The sequence below is a fragment of the Elephantulus edwardii genome, unplaced genomic scaffold, assembly GCF_000299155.1.
Source record: "Elephantulus edwardii isolate Elephantulus edwardi_28Jun2011 unplaced genomic scaffold, EleEdw1.0 scaffold00082, whole genome shotgun sequence".
Lineage (NCBI taxonomy): Eukaryota > Metazoa > Chordata > Mammalia > Macroscelidea > Macroscelididae > Elephantulus > Elephantulus edwardii.
The window spans coordinates 2,681,782-2,702,255 of record NW_006399832.1 but is presented as its reverse complement, the minus strand read 5'-3'; the positions used below and the strand labels follow the sequence as shown (position 1 = coordinate 2,702,255).

Here is a 20,474-nt window from a genome sequence, read left to right as displayed (position 1 = left end):
CTTAAAAAGTTTTATTTAAAATACAAGTAATTTATCTTTTTTAAGACACTTAGTATATTTAAGGTTCCATGACTAAACACACATGGTTATAAGATTGGTAGTCAAAGTGCTGAATGAAAGATGGTTTAATCCTACGTATTGAAGTCATCAATAATACTCATTTTATGAACCTTCAACAAAATTGTGATTTATTCTTTGCTGTGAGTTTTGTGCATTGTAAAGTTGGTTAATAATCTACCTGTAAATGCTTTTTTCACTTAGAAAAAATATTTTGGTTTCTTGAGACAGTTTTAATTTAAGATTCCAAACTGATTGCTTATTCCAGGCTGCCTTCTCTTGTTCATTTTTTCTTATAAATTAAATTGTAAATCAAAACTTTTGGAAAACATTTTGTTTTATTTTCTTTCATTACTTAGTTTGCACTGTAGTAATTAATTATAGGTAATTAACGAAAATTAAATATTACCCACTGCCTTCACCAGAATTTAAATAAATCCTAATGAAGGAACAGATTCATAATCTGACATTTTGAAAATATTTTTCCCAGTTATTTTACTTTAATACGTATATCCAGACTCACCAGTGTTTTAAAGTCTGTTTTCATAGGTGAAACTTTTAATGATACCTTGGCATATTTTCCTTTCTTGTTAATTTGAGGATGCCTGATATATTTTCATTTAGAAAAACCTCTGGTTTTAAAAAAACTAGACTGTTTGCTTAATTTTATTATGATTTATGCATCCATCTTATAGGTTCCTAGCTAGCAAGATGCTAATTCTTTAAATGGTCAGACATTTACTATTTTCTGGCCCTTAACTACCACAAGCAATCATATTTGATGCCCCTTAATTAGAGCACCTTTTTTTCTTTCCAGGTTCTTTTTCCACCTCAGCAATCGAGACAATACATTTGCTTACCATGCTGCTCTCCTAAGTGTTCTTTTGCATGTAAATTAATCTTGATTCAGTTTACACTGTCATGCTGAGTGGTACAAATTGCCTATAACAATAAAACAGCATGAGTTAAAAATAAAGGGGGGTGGGAAGGCAGATTGAATGTGTGCCTTACTTGATAGGATGTTACTTTGCTTTATGCCAATACATTAGCTGACGATAATGAATCTTCTGTTCTGAAAAGCATGGTTTAGTTGATTTTTTTAATTTTACTTCAATGGAGCAGTACCTTGTCTTTTATAGAACAAGTTAGACAAACCATTAATGACAAGAGTGTTAAGGTTAAATATGAAGCAATGCATTCAGTTCTCTGAGTGCTATCCATCTTTCCATTTACAGGAGCTTGACAAAAGTACTGGCTTTGTACAACATTTCCTTTAATTACATGCTGCGGGAAACAGGCTTTTAACATAAACATAGTTGCATTCATTTATTCAGCAGTTGCTCTTCAATAGAGCTTAATGGAGAAGGTTTAAATCCTAAATGAGAACACACATCTCTCAGCAGTGTTATGTCAGCCACTGTGCTTTACTTAAAAGCAATGTTTGACTGCTTGTGTGGTTTTTAAAGCTTTTGCCTAATATTGAAGTAAAACAGTCTAAAAGAGAACATAGTGTTCCCTGAGTTTGAGAGTGGTTAATAAAAACTGTTCTTTGTTCCAAGCCAGATAGTTCTAGTTACTATTTGATGGCATAAGTCTTTTTTAATAGTGTTAACCTTTAATATCTTCATGCTGTTAATCATAGAGATAATTGTTAAATTTCAGGTTGCATTTGCAGCAATAATTAAATATACAGGCCTCAAAATGCAAGGGCCTTAGGATAAAATCAAATTTTACTATTTTTCAAAAATTTTGTTATTGTGCACATATGTAGATACCATTAGTTACGTGACTTGCATCAACCATCCAAAGTGATGACACTGATTATAATTATATTGTTCTTTTTAACCCAGATACTGAATTCAGTTTTGTTCCAAGTGGTATTAAATTTGTTCACTGAATATTTTCTGTGAGATTAATGGTATGTCTCAGTGTGGGTTTTGTTTATAATTGTATTTCACCTAATTTCTTTCCTAAATGTTAATCTGAACTTTCTCTGGGATTTTATAAGTTTTTCATTCTAACTTTTTACTTCCAGAATCTTTCATTGGTATTTTTATTGGTAACTGTAGTTTCATTCACTTAGCAAATATGTGCATTTTATTTTATTTTTTTTTTTTTAGAACTTCAAGATCAGTAACTTTCATTGTTGAGATAACTTTAATTTGTCATATTGGGACCAGTCGTCAAGTAATGCTGCTGGTATTTCTGGAGTCACTTTTAATTGCTCTCACAGAGAGTCTGGACATGAGTGTTACTTGAGTAAAGGGGAAAAAAAAAATATATATATATTTATATAGACATATGTGTGTGTGTATATATACATATATATATATACTTAGTAAGTTGTTGTTGTTGTTATGTGCCGTAAGTAGATTATATAATTTAGGTTGAGTATATCTTGAAAGAGATGAGAGTTCTTATCTGTATTTCTGTACTTACAGTACTAAAATCAGCTTCAGTCAGAGAGATAGCCATTTTTTGCATTTTTCTACACAATGAAAATGTTAAAAATATGTTGAAACAATTAGAGTTTCATTTTATGATAATGATCTTTAAAATTAAATTCTGGAGTGATATTTCTGTTGTAAAAAAATAGGTGAAAATTGGCTTTCATAAAATTGTGATTTCCATAAAGAAATTAGTAACAAGAACGTCTTTTGCTTTTACAGGTATGCTAACAGGAATGAATGAAACATCTACTGTAATTATTGCTGCACCACAAAATTTCACCCCCCCTGTGATCCTTCAGAAGATTGTTAATGTTGCCAACATGGGTGTGGTTCCCTCTGGCCAGGATAATATACACAGGTAAGCACACTAATGGATGCTAGAAAATTTATAATGTAGTCCCTCTTTTTTCTCTGATAATAGATATATTGAAATGATAAGCTCACCATGCCTGCCTTTCACTGAGTTCATTCCAACTCATGGAGTAGAACCACCCTGTAGGACTTCTAAGCCACACTGTCTCGTCTTTCTCTCACGAAGTAGCTCATAGGTTTGAACCACTGGTAGCCAATAACTAAAATATCTAAAGCAAAAGATTTGACAAAATGTTGTTTGCGTTAAGGGCCCTCTTGCCTACTTCATTGTTTTCTCAGTACACTTGTATCATCTTTCCTGAAAGATCTAGATAGTATGCCTATATTTTTTGCCAGCTTAGTTATATATATATTCAATTTGTGATATGACTGAGACAGATTATTTTTGCCACATTACGTGGACATTCACAAACAATTTTATAAAGCAGTGGAGTTAACCTTTTTTATTCAGAAAAGGGGCAGTCTGGTGCCCCACACTAAGCTCATTTTGATAGTTGTCCCAGAGACTGCTTTCAGTTAATAAGGAGCTGCTAGACCGCTCTGGTGGCCTACTGGTAAGAAGCTGGACTGCAGCCCCAAAGGCATCCAGTTTGCATCTACCAGTTGCTCTGCAGGAGGATGGTCAATCTCCTCTCCTGTGATTAACTCTAAAAACCCACCACACGATCAGTTATGAGTTAGTTCTGACTCAGTGCACACAACAGCAAGACAGCTCACATAGATCCCTGAGAGTACAAGTGGTTTATGATTTATTTCTTAACCTCAAAGTTGGCAGTTTGAACCCATGTGGTGGTTCTGAAGGGTATGGACAGGGAAACCTGAGTTCTATACTGTGACACATTGGTCACCATCATCAGAATGAGATTTGTCTTTTGTCCTAAGAAGAGCAGAAAATAGTATTAATTTACGTGTCTTCTTTGTATTTTTATGACTATCAATAGCTTTAATGGAAGTGAATATACAAATAACCCTTAAACTAGCATGCAGTTTTTGCATGGTCCTTCAGTAGTTTAAGGGAATTTATCACAAGCCATTGTTAATCCTTAAATTGGTATATATATATATATTTTTTTTAATTGGAAACAATTGTATTTTGGAAGAACTCAATACATAAGGTAACAGAATTCCAAAATCAAATTACATTAAATTGATACATACTTTTGCCATTAAAATAATCGAAACACTCTGTTAAGTATACTCTTTTTATATAATGACTACATACTATAGAAAAATTTTGAGTTAAAGGTAAGTACTTCAGATACTACATTTTTTTGTTAATTTATATGGGAGAGCTTTAAGAAATACTGGAGGTGAGCTGAGGATCCCCGGTGTCTCAGTGATTAAAGTGTTTCATTGGTAACTGTAAGGTGAACGATTGGGACCCTCCAGGTGCTCTGTGGGAGAAATGTGTGATATCTGCTTCTGTAAAGATTCAGGGACTTGAAAACCCCATGGAGCAGTTCTCCTCTGTCAGGTCTCTCTTAGTTGGAAGTGACTCAAGCTTTGAGTTTAAATGTGAGCTGGATTTTTATCCCAGCTCTGCCATAATCAGCCTTGGTAATCTTGGGTTAGCTATATTGTATCCCTGAGAACTTTTAAGTTCCTCCTCTGTTCTGCAATGAGTAACAGGGAAAAGGAGGAAGAGTGAAATAAAAGTACTGTGATAACTATGGAGGAGTAATGAACTGAACATCAGAAGAACAGGTCTTTGTTCTGCTATTATACCGAGTTGCCTGGCTTCATTCTGCTTATTTTTACTTATTTAGAATGAAAACTTTATGTACTAGTTAAAACACAGATTTACTTGGTAATCTTTTTTTTTTAAAGAAGTACTTGTACTTGCTATCAAGTTAAGAATATCAAATTTAAGAAAATTACTCAGGAGGACTTTTTTTTGCTTCAGTTTTTACTTTGTTATACAAGCCTTAACCCACTTTATGAAATAAAGAGAATGGCATTCTTTGCTTTCAGTAAAGTGTCTAAGAATCCATAGACAGGAAGTCTGGGGGCCTAATGGTAAGGAGATGCACTGCCCACCGAAAGACACACAGTTGAGATGCTCGGTTGGGAGAAAGAGGAGCAGTCTCCTCTCATGAGATTTAGTGCCTCTGAAAACCTCCTGGAAGGTCAGCTATGCATTGGTTCTGACTTGATGGCACCTAACAACAAACAAGTCTCTTATCACCTGAAAATATGTTTATTACATAGTGATAATTCAATGCATACCAGGGGGTAAAACCTTATACAAACAAAACTAGAAGTTCCAACATAAATTGTTATCCTGTACTGGTACCACTATGCATATACAGCCTTCTCTATCATTTAAGTTGTTTGAAATGGCAGGAAAAAAATAAGAAAAGTCTTTATCGTGAAAAGAAACGTTCTGAATTTTCTGTTTTAATTCTTCTGTTTTAAATACTTCCTCCACACCTTAGATGATTTTCTCTAACAGAAGCTGTTTTATTTCTGGGTTATTTAAATTACATAAACACTAGTTGCCTACACCAATTGTCAGCTTGAACATGAGGAACTATTACTGATATTTCTAATATTCAGCTGTACTTTAACCTAATTTTAATATGTTGTTGTTGTCGATTGCCTTCGAGTCAAGCATGACTCATAGCGACCCTATGAACAAAAGGCCTAAAGCATCAGCATTTATCAAACAAAGTTCATAGAGTTTTCAGAGGCATGTTGTTGAGGAAGTGGATGCCACTGCTTCTTGCAAACCTGTCCTTTATAATGCACAAAGACATAAGGTAATGTTTATGTTGGAACTTCTAGTTGCGTTTTTGTGCCTATATGGATTTGATTTTTACTTTGTTTGAAAGAAGACCTCTTCTGTTTTGGCTTTTTTGTCTTAAGAGGAAAAAAATCCTATTACTTTCTCAAAGGCAGAAAATTATGAAAACCATTATCCTACTGGAAGATGACCAAAAAATACAAAACAATTGTGTCATTCTTATTAATGCATAATTTGTCTTGGTAATTTAAAACTTCAGACCTGTTGAAATGATTTAAATTCTAATGAGGCAGTTCTTAAGTATTCATGCCAGAAAACACAGGAGATAGATATATATGTATATGTATACACACATATATATACATATATATATACTGCTAAGACCTACTTCTCTTTGCCTTTGGAATTGTCATCACACTTCCATAGTATGTTGATGCTCTTCTGCTCTGGCTCTTTCAGCAGCACCCTAGTGTTTGCCTCTGTTACGTGAGAATGGAGCCCAAGTTTGTACACAGTCAGTCAGTGAATAAAATAACTGTATAATTACATACGCTTTGCTAGCTTCTCAGATCCCACTATATCTAACTGGGAAAAAAATTGAATAGTTCTAAAGTTTGGCTGTGGTAATGGTCTAAAATTAGGAATATTACAGGTAACGAACACATATGTTATTTTTGTTTTTCATAGAGAAATTGATAAAATTACTCCCTGATATATGTCATTTTCCCTATAATTTTTCTTCTTAGTAACATAGTAGTATGAATGCTGTACATACCAGTGATTTTCTTAGTTTCATTTAAAATGAAATGTCAGCAATTATTTATAATAACAGAAATTAACAGATTACTACTTTACTAAATTATGTTAACTGTAATGTTCAGAATCACCCTAGGGAATTAATGAGTTTATATATCTAAGCTTGTACATTATTTAATTGTTAATGTTAAAACTGAAATCCTTATGAGATTTTGGAATGATCTGCTTTTCTTCTATGATAGTTGCTTTTTTGAGTTATAAAGAGTAAGGCTAAAGTTAATCTCATATTTATTAATGTTGGTCAGTTTAGGATTATTCTTAAGAAATGTCAGGTATCAAAGCATTTTTATTGTTAACATTTTGGGAAATTATAAAACCACCTTCATTAAATTATTATTGGTTGGTGTATTTAATTTTTCAAATCCTTTCTTTCTCAAAGAACTTTTTAATGCATCATTAGTATATTCTTTGCAATCATTTAATTAAAAACTGGATTGCCAGGCTTTAGAATAATGCATTCTTCTTATTACTTTTTAAAATCTTAACTATTTTGATAGTAAGTAGTAGGTTTAAAACATTCTTAATATTAAAATTTGCTAGGGGAAAAAATGACTCTTCATTAATATGTAGAAGTATGTAATAATATAATATAAAGTATAAGTTGTAATTGCATCCTTAATGTGTTCTTAACACATGAAAGAGATGTGTTAAGATTAAGGGGAAAAGTGACCAGACTAAGGAAGACAATCAATTAAAGGAAAAGGAGTTTCGTGGATTCACTACAAAAGCCAGGGTCATTTTCTGTATTGATAAAGAGGCCTGGTGGTACAGTAGATATGCATTTAATTGCTACCCAAACTTTTTGGTTCAAACCTGTTAACCACTCTAAGGAGAAAGATGCAGAGATCGGCTTTCTCAGGATTTACAGCCTTGAAAACTAGCTGGCCAGTTGTACTCTGTCCTGCAGGTATGCCGCAAATCACTGCTGGGTTTGTTTTATTTTTTTTTTTGTTTTTACTGCTGTAGAAAACTACTTGAGAAACTGTATATCATATATATTAGTAGATTATGTGTGCTTAGTTTTGATTTTCCATATGAGTAAGGATATCAGAAAGCTGAACAGCATACATTGAAAAAAACCATAGCTTTATCTTTTTTTACTTACTACTTGAAGTCTGCCTGAAAGCAAAATTACCTTACTGAGAGCTTCAGAATGTGGGTGAAGGGCCACACTGCTTTTGTCATGTGAGGACAGGTAGTCCAGAAATGAGATGTTCTGTCATCATCAAAAAGCATTTTCTAAAAAATATTTTTGAGCATGAAATTGAATAGCTTTGTAAATTAAATGTATTTGTGGTCTACTATAGATTATAAAGAGCTTTATTTTATACTGATAAACTAATACATTAAAAGGGCAGAACGCGCAGCAATTAAACATGTAGTACATGAATGGACTGTAAACAGGGACAGGTGATAATTAAGTGTGTTGGAGGGGGAGCCGATTGGAGGAACTAGTTATGGGAACATCTTGTGTTCTTCTGAGAAAGAAATCAAGTTGGGGATTATAAAGGAGATTCTTACTCAACAGTTTAGAAATTGAGTTGCACTTCCTTTTATTGTATTACTTGTCTTCTGATAAAGGTGCCAAAGGAGTAATGTTTTTGTTGCTGTTACCATCAAGGTGATTGTGTTCAGAATAAAACTGCAACAGAGGGTTTCCAAGGCTATGACTTTTCAGAAACAGATCTGCTTCTGAGCTGCTTCTCGGTGGACTCAAACCACCGAGCTGTTCATGCACTTAACTATTCATATTCTCCCGGCAGCCAGTAAGTAGTACAATGACCAAAAAGCTATCTCTGAAAGCTCTAAGGATTTTCTATAAGAGTCATGTGGGAGTCTATATAAAATTCAGAACCCACTCCCAAAAACTTGGGTTCATTTCAACGGGGGTAGGGCCCTGGAGTCTGCATTTTAACAGAATTCCAAGTGGTAATGTTCATGTTCCACAGTCCACAGTTATAGATAAGCCTGAATTATCAGGACGTAAGGATAGCCACTTGACACATTTGAAGTATCTTGTCTCCAAGTTTATTTATATATTTAGATGGCTTGACACAGTGACTGTAGCAGTGGGCTCAAGTATGCTAGAGATTGTAAGGGTGGCACAGGATAGGACAGATAGGGTTCAGATCTGTTGGTCATTGGTTTGTTATTAGTTGTACTCAACAATACTTAACAACAACAACCACATATAAATACATATATCTATATGCATACACACACATATTGTCGTTATGTGCTATCAAATTGGAATCAACTCACAGCTGACCTTCCAGAGGGTGTAAGACACAGCAGATCACACGTGAAGAGACCACCCATCTTGTTCCCTTGGAACAGCTGTGGATTTGAGCCACTTGCCTTCAGCTTGCCATTAAAGCTTTTTACCACTAGGCCACCATTCCTTCCTAATAGATTAGTCATTAAGGGATAGCAAGAGACAAGATTTTCTTTTTTTCTTCATACATCTATCTCAATATGTGCCTACAAGATAATATATTGCTCATTATGGCAGTACATTACAATGGTGTCTACGAAGCGATCTTAGTCTGTAAGCAAAAGTTTGTCGTTCAGCAGCCGTCTCAGTTATTTCACATTTTAACCCAGTCTCAGAATTCTGACATTCATATACAGAAGTATTATTGGAAATATTTGCCACACTACTTACTCACTTTGACCATTAATGAGCAACAGATTGACCCTATGTGGGGGAAGTGTGATATTTGAAAACAGAAGGCTTTGTCTCTGCCGTGATTCTGTTTAGTTCTTGGCATATTCAGTAAAATCCTAGGGCAGCTTTCAAGGGCTGTTTTTCCCCTGTATATCTTAATTTTTGGTTTGAATTTTGCTAACCTTCATATACGTTAAATTTGCATTATTTTGAACATGCTTGTAACTTGTGGGTAATTAGCATCTTAGTAGAATTAAGTGTCCTTCTGTTGTCACTTAGGTTCTTGACTATTAGGAAAGGCTGGTGCTGTGAATGAGACAGCGTAGCCATAGCAACCTGCAGTCAACTTTTAATTTACCAACACATTTAAAGACAGTTTGTTTCAGGTTTAAAATAACACCTTTGTTATTTAATTAAAGTACAGGTAAACAACAACTTGTTTTCTTTTCTGGACCTTAACAGTATGTGTATGTGTGAGAGTGAGAGATGTTTTTTAATAGGGGGAATACTATTAAATATTATCTGTCACATATTCCTTCAACATCTTTTGAAGGCCTTCTTAGTGATAGAGTTTGTGCTAGGATTGCAGTCCAGCCTTCATGAAGTCTTAATATTTCTTTCTTCTTTTCTTAGATTGATCAGTAGGGGGGGGGCAGCATTGTTTGCTAGTTATTCAAGGGTTCTTTGCTTCTGCTAACTATAGATTTAAAGGCTAAGTAATTTTGATTGACCAGATTGAAAACAAGTTTTACTGGTGAATCATTTGCAGCCTTGGTGCCTTATTCCAATAAGTACTGATGCTACCTCATCATCTGTCTTACACTTGTTTTTTTAAATGAACCATTGTTAATACCACGATAGCACAGTTAAGTCACTTCTACAGATATGATAAATTTTGAATCGCAAACACGGCCAGTGGTGTGTGGAACCTACTTAATAATCAGAACCGAGTTTTTTTATTTTCCACTAGAGGACAGCACTGCTTCTTTATCTGGCTGCTTTGAACTGTGCTGGCTCTGTGAGCAGCATTTCATTGAAAAATAAATGCAGATTTTTACACAGAAAGTAGATTTGGATATTTCAGATGTAACCAAACTGTACATCTGGGTTTTTTTTTACTTTAAATCATTCTTTGAGTATTATTTAACTTTACCATTTCTAAGATAATGTCCTTTAATATAGCCATTTTACTATTATAAACATCTGTTTTTATGTAAAAATGAAAGAAAAGTATTCTTGCTGATTTTCCTTCCTGGTTGACAATTTGTAAGGAACCAAAGCAAAGAGAATGGGGTAAGGATTGATTTGTTTTACTATTTGGTTTTCTGATGTTAACATGCATTTCACCTTACCCCATAAAACAAACCAAAAAATATTCTGAAATAACTTAGAATAACATAGACTCTCTTCCTTGAAGAAGTACGCATGGAATTTTTAACTTTTTTATATTTCTAAAGGTTAGGACAGGAAATAGATCTTCTAAATTACTATGATAGCTTTTTGTTTATTTTCATTCTTAGAATAGAGTTAATGGAAATTACTACAATGTAGTCGAGTGGTCTTTGGTTGGTTGTTTTTTTATTGGTAAGAAACAATTGTTTTCAAGGAATTCTGTAAACCTGAATTTTGTTTAATTAGAGGTTTTCCCCTCCTTCATTAAAGCTTAACATTAAAATACAATTCTGTGGTTAACAAAGTGGTGTGTATGGTTTTTTTACACAACTTTAAAATATTTCTGCCTATTAAAAAGCTCTTCTGTAGTAACTCAGGGTAATAAAGATTTTTCATTTTTAGTTCTTTGAAAAATAGTGCTTCAAATCCTCATACTTTGGTATTTGGCTTCAGAAGCTTATTCAAACCATTATTCCTTACATATAATCAGTGTGAGACTTCATTACACATTTGTCAACTTTGGACTAATTATTTTTATACAGCTAGGGCAGGGCACTGCATCCTGTGATCGTCTTTCTTACTAATAGGATTCTGTCTGCTTCAGCAGGCAGTAATTGAAGGCTTCATGTACAGAGCAAGGGAAAAAAAAGTTTAGCCTGAGTGGGCCATTGTCACAGCTTCTGGTAACCAGTAGAACAGAAAACATGAGAAAATTGAACTCAGAATAGAAAAATCAGAAACCAGGAAGACTGTCCAAGAGAAGAAAAAGCATGTCTTAGAGCTGTTGCATTAAGTGGAGCCAGTCTGATTCAGTGTAAAAAATTTGTGTTTGTGAGTACCCTGGAGATGGAGGCAGGCTTTCAGATAAATATTTTTAAATTCATGTTATACTATTAGCATTTTACTTACTAAAACAGTTTTGCTGTAGGGTCTGTCTCCCTTCAAACAAAGAACATCTATGGTCCATAGCCAGTTTCTCAGAGTTAAAAAAAAGAAGGTATGTTTTAAATATGTGAGGCATAAGTCCATGTATTACAGATATTTGTTGAAATTTGTCATTATTTGAGCTGTTTTCATAATACTGTCAATTATTAAAACAAAATAATGTTTTCAGAAGAGTGACAATACTTTATTTTAGAATTAGCAACCAGGTAACTCTCCCCCCCCCTTATATTTTAAGAATTCCTGTACATTTTAAAAACTAAATGTCAATTACTTAAGATACCAGACAAAAGATATTTAATATGATGAGTTGCTGTGTATCCAAAGAGTTGTACCTTCTGGTTTGGTGAATACAACAGTGAGTTCTTGATGGTAGAATTAAATGAAAAATACCTACAAATGGTATTTGGAGTTTGTAATATATAGGCAATGCAAAAAACCCCAACAGTCATCCCACTTTCATTTGTGTTATTACTGGTTTTTTTCGGTTGACTGGTTTCCCTGTAGTCCCTCCCTCCCTTCAGGAGGGTTTTATGATCTTTTATGCTTATCTCTTTTTAGGATGTATGTGTATTTTGGGTGGGGGCTGGATGGATTTAAAATTTTAAAAATATTTAAAGGCAAAAGTTACAAATGTGTTTTGGCAAAGCACCAAATTATGCTACTTTTAAGTCACAGAATCCTACAGACATCAATATGGTATTTTTTGTTTTAACCTTTTTTAATTGGCTTGTTTACAAAGTTTATATACATTGTGTTTCACACTGTTGTCATTCATACTGTGTTTCATAGCAATCTTTCTCTTGCATTATGTTTTATAAAATTAATTACCATTAGACTTTGCCCATTTTACCCTTTTTTTCCCAGATTACAGTATTTTTTTAAGAGAAAAATCTTAGGTTCTTGGAGTGAAATAGTTTTCATACATAAGAGACTAGTAGAAAAAGCCTTCATTTATATGTTAACAGATGAAAATATTAATGGTACATTTTTCTGTATATTAAAAGAAAGTATGTGATCTAGAATCACAATGTTTGGGCTCAGATTCTGGCTTAACTACTCAGTGGCTGTTTGGCCTACTAAGCAAGTGCCTCAACTTCTGTGGGCTTCATGTTTCTCATGTATAAAATGGTATGAAAGTGCCTGCCTTTCACGATCACACGTGATAGTGCATGTAGGGACCACCTCTTTCCATACAGTGAGCGCTTAATAAATGGGAGCTGTTATTGTTGTGATCTCAAACTTCAGTGCTTCGAAAAAAATGTTTTGTCACAATGAGATCATAGTTTGAGGCCAAGAACAGAGGTTCTTAACATGAGCCATTAAATTGATCGTATCAGTATTTGACCCAAGCTGCCTTTATAATCAGTGTATCTTGTATCCACAAGTCAGTTATTTGTTGTTTATTTACTAGGACTCTGTCCATAAATATCTTTACAGTTTGTGTTAAAGCATAGCCTGTTTGGGAGTTAAATCATTAGTAAAGTTTGGGAGGATCACTTTTGCTTAACATGAACCAAAACAAACCAGTTGTAATCACACTGTTCCAATTAAATACATCCTTTTTTGAACTGTAAAATGAGAATGTCAGAACATCTGATCATCTAGCCGTCTGGTTTAAAACCCTGTGTCTAAATGTGGCCACTAGAACCGAGAGACCTAGTTAAAGGGCAGATTTTATTGCTGGAGTAATTAGCACATTTTGAAATTAAGCAAATCCCTCTTTTCTTTCAAGTTCTTGCTTACCATTTGGTAATTTTGTGGGAACAGGATTTCTAAAGTATATGCAAGAACTCATTTTAATTTGTTTAAATACACTGACACCAAAATAAGTTTTAATCTTTGCTTAAGCTGCATTATTATAGTACTGGCTCTAAGTTTTAACAGAAAATAGTTCAAAAAGAAACTATACCTTGAGCCTATACAATCATAAAATGCAAACAGCAGTATTTTTGTGCTCCCTTTCAAACATAATTGCCTTTTTCCATCCCAGGGCACTTGTGTTACGTAAATAAAGAGACTAATAAGTTTATTGTTGACATGATTTAAACCCTGTCAGAAGTTGTAACTTCTCATTGAATATTTGTTGTATGAATTGTGGATACAATGACCATACCTATGGACAAAGATGTGTAGATTATAGGATAATAGAGCCACCAAGTATCATTTGGGGCAGATTTAACAGAAACATAGACGCAGGATTCTCTTAGGAAGCAGAACCTCAGAAATGTAGACAAAGGAAATGTATAAACCTGCATAAAATGCAAGAGACAGTGTAAAAGAGAGGTCTGTTGGGAGCTTGGTGCTCTCTCAAAAATGAAAGTCTTTCCTCTTCTGTGTATGAAAACTGAGCAATAAATGTGTTAAGAGCTTTATAAAAACTCCTTTAAAATACTAATACAGGTGATATTTTTAAACTTGGCTACTTAAATTGCACTTTTGTGTGTGTGTGTGGGAACATTGTTCTGTTGGATTCTTTGATGAGCCTTCAGCATGTTTATACAGAATAGCTTCCCAGCACATGCAGAGATACATGCCTGGAAGGTTTCTAACGGAGGTAGTCAACAGACCATTGCCTGACAATTTAAACGCAACGTAAAGGTGTTGATATTTTCAGTTTAGTAAAACTTAGCCTATGGTTTTGCTTTTGATGAGTTATTATAATTATTGTTGGGAAACTGGTTTTCATGATTATATTCAGGCAAAGAAAAACGTCAGGTTTCTAAAAACAGAACGTAATGTGTTATGAGATTTTTGATACCATTACAAAAAATTTCTAAGAAAAGGAATTACTTTTCATTTAAAGAGAATCTGCTTCCTGCTTAAGTGGCTAATATTTTAATTAAGTAAGGAGTGAAGTTTTTTGAGTGTCTCCTGATAAACTCCCTCTTTTATGTTGATGGTAATTAAACAGATCCCCAAGGATGCTGTGGGCTCCGTGCAAAGCCCAAGCTAATTGTCAGACATGAGACACTGACCATTTGGTTTGCTCTTGAATGGTCCACAGTGTGCTGTCAGCGCCACAGTTTTATTTGTGTGTATTGTGAGCTGTTGTCAGGGCTAACTGGGTGCCATTGTGGCTGAAGATGTTGCGCAAATTGAGGCAGATGGCTCAGATTCAGACACGTGTCATACAGAAAGGGGAAAGGGGATTGGCCCTGCAAAGTGGGGTCACAGCAGGTCACAGACCTGCTCTACACTTGTTAGTGTTTTCAAAAGCTCCTAGGCAGCAACTTTGTTTTTCTCCAGTCATCCTTGCAATCAAACCCCCGCCCCCAGAAATGTGAGGGACCCACTCCTTGTGGAAAATGGAGACCTAGCGGGGTACCCATCCTCTCCTCTCACGTCTCTGGGGCTTGACTGTACTTGCAGAATGAATTAGCAGGATTGACAGAAATTCATTGTGCCTCTAACAGCTTTTCAGTCAATTGCAGTGCTTAAAAGGCTAGTTTTGCTTTTAATTCTGTATAATTGGTAGGTTCTTCATGTCTTGGAATTCCGTAATGGAGCATTAGACCTTAAGTTTCCTCTGTTACAATTGAAAGCAGAAGAAAAAGGGGGTTGCCTGGCAGGATGTAATGTTCCCAACATTCAAAAAAGGAAGCATGATGTGGCACTGGGTTGTCACGTGATATCATTGCATGTCATCATAGGTAGAGGTAGAATTTGAATATTTTAACATAAGTGAGTTCATTGCAACTTAATAAAAGTTTTATAATATACATAAAATTATTTAACTTCTTGCATAATCATTTTCAGATATGAGGAATTAAAATTTCAAGTTCTTTGAGAAAGGTACCTTTTCTTAACATGTTTTAAAAATAAAAATGTATTGGGCTATTTTAAATGGCCCTGTGCATGGTAAAATATTCAAGAACAAAATGAATGTTTCTTTACTATATCGTAACAGAGAATTAATTATCCACTTGCATCCCTAATTCAAACTAATAGGCAAAATAAGACTTCCTTTTTTCATTCTGTTTTAAAGATGCACTAAAATGCGTGGCTCATGGTAAGCATGGTGCTGGGCAGGTTATTGGGGGGTTTTTTTGGAGGAATGCTTGGCTTTGGAGGTTTCGGCAGTAGGGAGTCAACCTGTAATAAATTCTTTCATTTGAGGAAAACAGTTAATTTAAACCTATTTGAGTTTATGCGGTCTTCTTTCTACCCCCTCTCATGATAAAAGATCTCTTTCTCTCACCTTCTCTCTCTTTTTTTTTCTTCCAGGTTTGCAGCTAAAACTGTGCACAGTGGGTCACTGATGCTAGTCACAGTGGAACTGAAGGAAGGCCCCACAGCACAGCTTATCATAAACACTGAGAAAACCGTGATTGGTTCTGTTCTGCTGCGGGAGCTGAAGCCTGTCCTGTCCCAGGGGTAACCTGCTTACATCTGGACTTCAGAATCTGGCACACAGCAAAAGTGCCTGGCATCCACTACTGCTGCCTTTCATTTATAATAATAGCCCTTCCATCTGGCAATGGGGGAAGAATACACTCTTGACATTCTTGTCTCCTGCTTTAGAATGCTAGTGTGTATCTATCATGGATGCAGTTCTTTCCCCTTTTCGCTTTGCTAACCAAAGAACATATATTTTACTGTCAGTTATCACACCTCTTGAATCCTTGTGGCATTTTCTCTGTCCTGCTACTTCTTTGGCCTTGTTATCTTCCTTCCCTTTCTCAAAAATGATGGGCATGAATTGGACATTTCAAGTTCATTGGAAATCATCATCTCTTCAGCAGGGAGCAGAACTTAGCAGTCTGGTCTCCCAGCGTGGTATGTGAAAATGGGATAGTATGCATTTTAGAATTAAGTGCATAAACAGCAAGGCTGCTGAAAAAATGTTTTTCTCTGAATGTCCTGGTATCATAATTGATTATTGACAACTGTCATCATGGAATTATCTCTGAATAATAAATAAACTCGCATATGACTCTTATTTGCCTTTGGACTTTTAATGGGAACGTATTTGTGATCTTAAAGTTCATATGCTGAGAGGTTGGCTTTTTGTTTTAATTCTTAAGTAAAGATTTTTAATGTTAGATTATGCAAAACAGCAGCAGGGTTTAGTGAAAGAAAAATAACTTTCAAATCTGAAAAATACTTAAATTGTGTTAGAGAGTAGTTAACTCCAAGAAAAATAATTGTTATGCTTAATAACAGCAACAGCACTTTATGTTATGAAATAAAATATCTCCTTCCTTGTGATTTTTATCTACTTTGTTAGAGTTCTGATTACAAGGTTTATTATAAAGTCTTTGAATCTCATTGTTCCTTTACAAATCTTGATGCCTAACACTGAGGGACTGAAACTGCTCTGAAAATTAACTACTCATTATATAAACTTAATTGTAGAAAGTTGTAAACTCATATAATTAAGATATTGGCCTTTCCCCCCCTATAGTATTTCTTTGCTAACTTAGTTAGTTACTGGTTTTATTAAGACTATTCTAGATATACATACTTACCTGGTAGGAGAGATACCATGATCACAAAGGCCGTTTCCCAGGGCGAGGCTCATCCATTGCACTCCAGATGTGCTGATCCCTACCATTTCCCCAAATCTGGGAAACTCGACTGCATAAATTGTGGTAGTGGAGGACTGTGTTCGCACTCTCCCTTATTTAATAAATAAATAAATAAATAAATAATACTATAAATATTCAGAAAAACCTCTATTTTCTCATACTTTTATATCATTTTAAAATCCATTGAAAATTTACCTTTTGATACAGAAAAATTGGCTTTAAGATGATGTGTGCTAATCACTTCCCCTTTGTATACAGCCTCATTTAAAAAAATAGTAAAATAAGTAAAAAAGAAGAGGATATGTTCATTAAAACATTGTAGGTCATGTGTAACAGTAAAAGAGAATGAAACGTTTTGGGGACTACGTATTGACCAGGACAATTACTTTTCATAGGACAAACTATGGAAGGTTATCTATATTTACAAGCTGTGAACTGGAAAGTGCAAACAGGACTGTTAACATTTTCTTGTTCCTCAAATGCACCGGCAGATGTAAGTGAAGAGAAGGTAGGCCTTGTGAGCCAGAGCTCCAGCTCACTCTGGAGCTTTGTCTACAGCACAGGGCTGATGCCTGCAAGCACCTCTGCCTTTGCAGTCCACTCACATTCCCCGATGAACTCTATTTCCAGAATTTTTAAGTCTACTTTTTTGAAATTTTATACAAAATATGATGAGCTTTCTGGGGAAGGAAAAAATTATTAAGAGTGCTACCATCAGGTTAAAGGGAAAGACAGCTGCTCTTATTAGGTGCTGTCAAGTTGAATACAACTCATAGTGACTCTATGAACAACAAATCTGAATCCTGTCCTATCCTGCACCATCCTCATCAACTCTCGCACGCTAGAGCCCAGAACTACACCATGTTAGTGTATCTACTTGAGGGTTTTCCTCCTTTGCTGACCCTCTATCTTTCTGAGCATGATATCCTTTTCCAAGGATAACCCTCTCTTAGCAACAAGCACAGAGTATGTGAGACAGAGCTTCATCATCCTTGCCTTCATGGGGCACTGTCTCCAGAACGTATCTATTCATTCTTTTTGCAGTCTGTGAAATACTCAACACTCTTTTCCAACATCACAACTCAAAGACAATGATTCTTTTTCTATTATCTTGTTCATTGTCCAGCTCTCAGATGCATTGCAAGTGATTGAAAAGACCATGGCCTGGATCAGGTGCACCATAGTCATTAAACTGATATGATTGCTACTTAGTATTTTGGAGAGATCCTTTGCAGCAGACTTTCCCAGTGCAACAAAACTTGATTTCTTCACTGCTTGTACCAAGAGTCGTGGTTGCTGTGACGCTAAATACTATGACACTGATATGTCAGATGTGATAATGGTTACCCATGGTGGACAGTGTTTGGTGGAGCTCCTCAATTAAAACAAGCTTGGAAGCAGGAGGGGCATCCACTTCTGAAATAGCTTGCCTCTTGAAACTCTATGAACCTGGAGAAAGGATGAAAATTATACATATGTTCAGGTCTTTCATTCATAGGGTCGCTATGAGTCACCTACGATTTGATGGCATCTAACCACAAGAAGTACCAAGAGAGTTAATGTTAGAGACTCACCTTTAAAACTGTGTCATATGTTTATATGTTTTTGTAAAACTTAGGAAATAACAATAGCATTTTACTTTTGAATAAAAATATTTTGACTGCTAATATTTGAAGAAGGGGCTCTAGTGGCATAGTGAGTAAGGAGCTGTGTGCTGCCAACCAAAAGCAAGAGGTTTAAATCTATCCGTTGCTCCATGGGAGGCAATGGGCAGTATCCTCCCATGTGATTTGTTATATACCATCAAGATGACTGCAACTTAACACCAACCCTGTGAGTAATAGATTGGAACCTTCCAGTATCCTGCACCATCCTCATGACCTCTGTCATGCTCAAACCCATTATGGAGTTGTGGTGCTGTAGAAGAGCTTGAACATACCATGGACTGCCAAGAAAAAAAATAGGTTGTCATTGTGAGGGTGAAACCAAGTTTCTCCTTAGGGGCTGAGATTTTGAATCTCTGTCTCACATACTTTGGGCATGTGGCCAAGAAGGACCAGTCCTTGGAGGATGACATCATGGTTGGAAAGGTGAATAGGCAGCGCAGGAGAGGAAGACTCCGGATGAGGTGGATAGATACTGTAACTAGGGCAGTGGGGTTAGGTATATCAAAGTCACTGAGACTGGCTCAGGACAGGGCAGCCTTCAGAGCTGTTGTACATAGGATCGCTATGAGTCGCAGGTGACATAACATCAATTTATCTCATTGAGGGTCTTCCTCTCTTCGGCTGACTTTTTACCTATCTCAGCATGATGTTTCACTCCAATGACTGATTCATCCTGAAAAAGATTTCCAAGGTGAGATGAAGTTTCACCATCCTTGCCTCTAAGGAGCACTCTGGTTAAACTTCCTTCAAGATGATTTCAAGATGGCAGGAGGCGCCATCATGGGAGTTGACCTCAGCAAGGATAGATCCGTAGCAAGGATAGAAAGGTCCGTTGCAAGGATCCCAAGAGCCAGGACATCTTCCTCTGGCTTTTGGTTAAGCTCTACAGGTTCCTTGCCAGACAAACGAACTCCACCTTACACCTGGCTGTGCTGAAGAGGCTGTTCCTGAGGTGCAACAACCGGCCACCCCTTCCCTTTCTCGGATGGTCCAAAAGATGAAACTTCCTTGGCCACAAAACAGCTGTGGTGATTGGGACCATAACAGATGACGTGTGTGTTCAGGAGGTGGCCAAGCTGAAGTTGTGTGCTCTGTACGTGAGCAGCCAGCTGGGAGCCTCATGCGCAATGCTGGAGGCAAGATCCTCGCCATCGAACAGCGCCCTGGACTCACCCAAGGGCTGCAGCACCATGCTGCTGTCAGGGCCGCCAGGGCCGAGAGGTGTACAGCAAGGTGCCAGGCACCCCGCACAGCCACACCAAACCCTACGTCCACTCCAAGGGCCGGAAGTTCGAGAGAGCCCGAGGCCAAAGAGCCAGCCAGGGCTGTAAGAACCAACCCCAGATTCTGCCTTGTTATTAAAATTGTAGTAGGTGTTCGGGGATGGCGGGAGGGCGGGGGGGATGATTTGTGTTTTCTGTTGGAAATCCAAAATAAATTCAATACTGTGTGCCAATATTACAATTCAAAAGTATTGATTCTTCTTCATTCTTCCTTATTGCCCAGATGCATAGGAAGCTATTACAAATAATAAAGCTTAGATCAGGTGTACCTTGATACTTAAAAACATCCTTGCTTTTCAGAACTTTGTATAGGCCTCTGAAAATCTGCTGGAGGATCAGCTGGGAATTGGTTCCGACTCAATAGCAATTAGTTAGCATTGAAAGTTTGAAATCTGTCATGAAGTCAGTAGTGATACAGTGTCCTGCCAATTGAAACCATTAAGCTACCAAACATCAGTAGCTTAAAGTATTTTTATGTAGATGAAATTAGAAAAACAGCTAGAGCCCCAGCTTTAGAGTTCGGTGAGATTTGGAAAGGGTTTTTGTGGGCTGA

At 36.0% G+C, this 20,474-nt stretch overlaps 1 protein-coding gene and 1 pseudogene across 1 annotated transcript in view; both read left to right on the top strand.

The window, feature by feature from the left end:
• AP3B1 (adaptor-related protein complex 3, beta 1 subunit) overlaps positions 1–15,821 on the top strand; it is a 358,199-nt gene extending 342,378 nt beyond the window's left edge. Inside the window, exons 28-29 of the mRNA XM_006889841.1 lie at positions 2,727–2,865; positions 15,668–15,821. Coding sequence (XP_006889903.1) covers positions 2,727–2,865; positions 15,668–15,821 — 293 coding nt within the window. The remainder of the gene's footprint in view (positions 1–2,726; positions 2,866–15,667) is intronic.
• A 1,629-nt stretch (positions 15,822–17,450) lies between these two features.
• On the top strand, positions 17,451–20,000 carry LOC102875408 (annotated as a pseudogene).
• Positions 20,001–20,474: the final 474 nt, after the last annotated feature.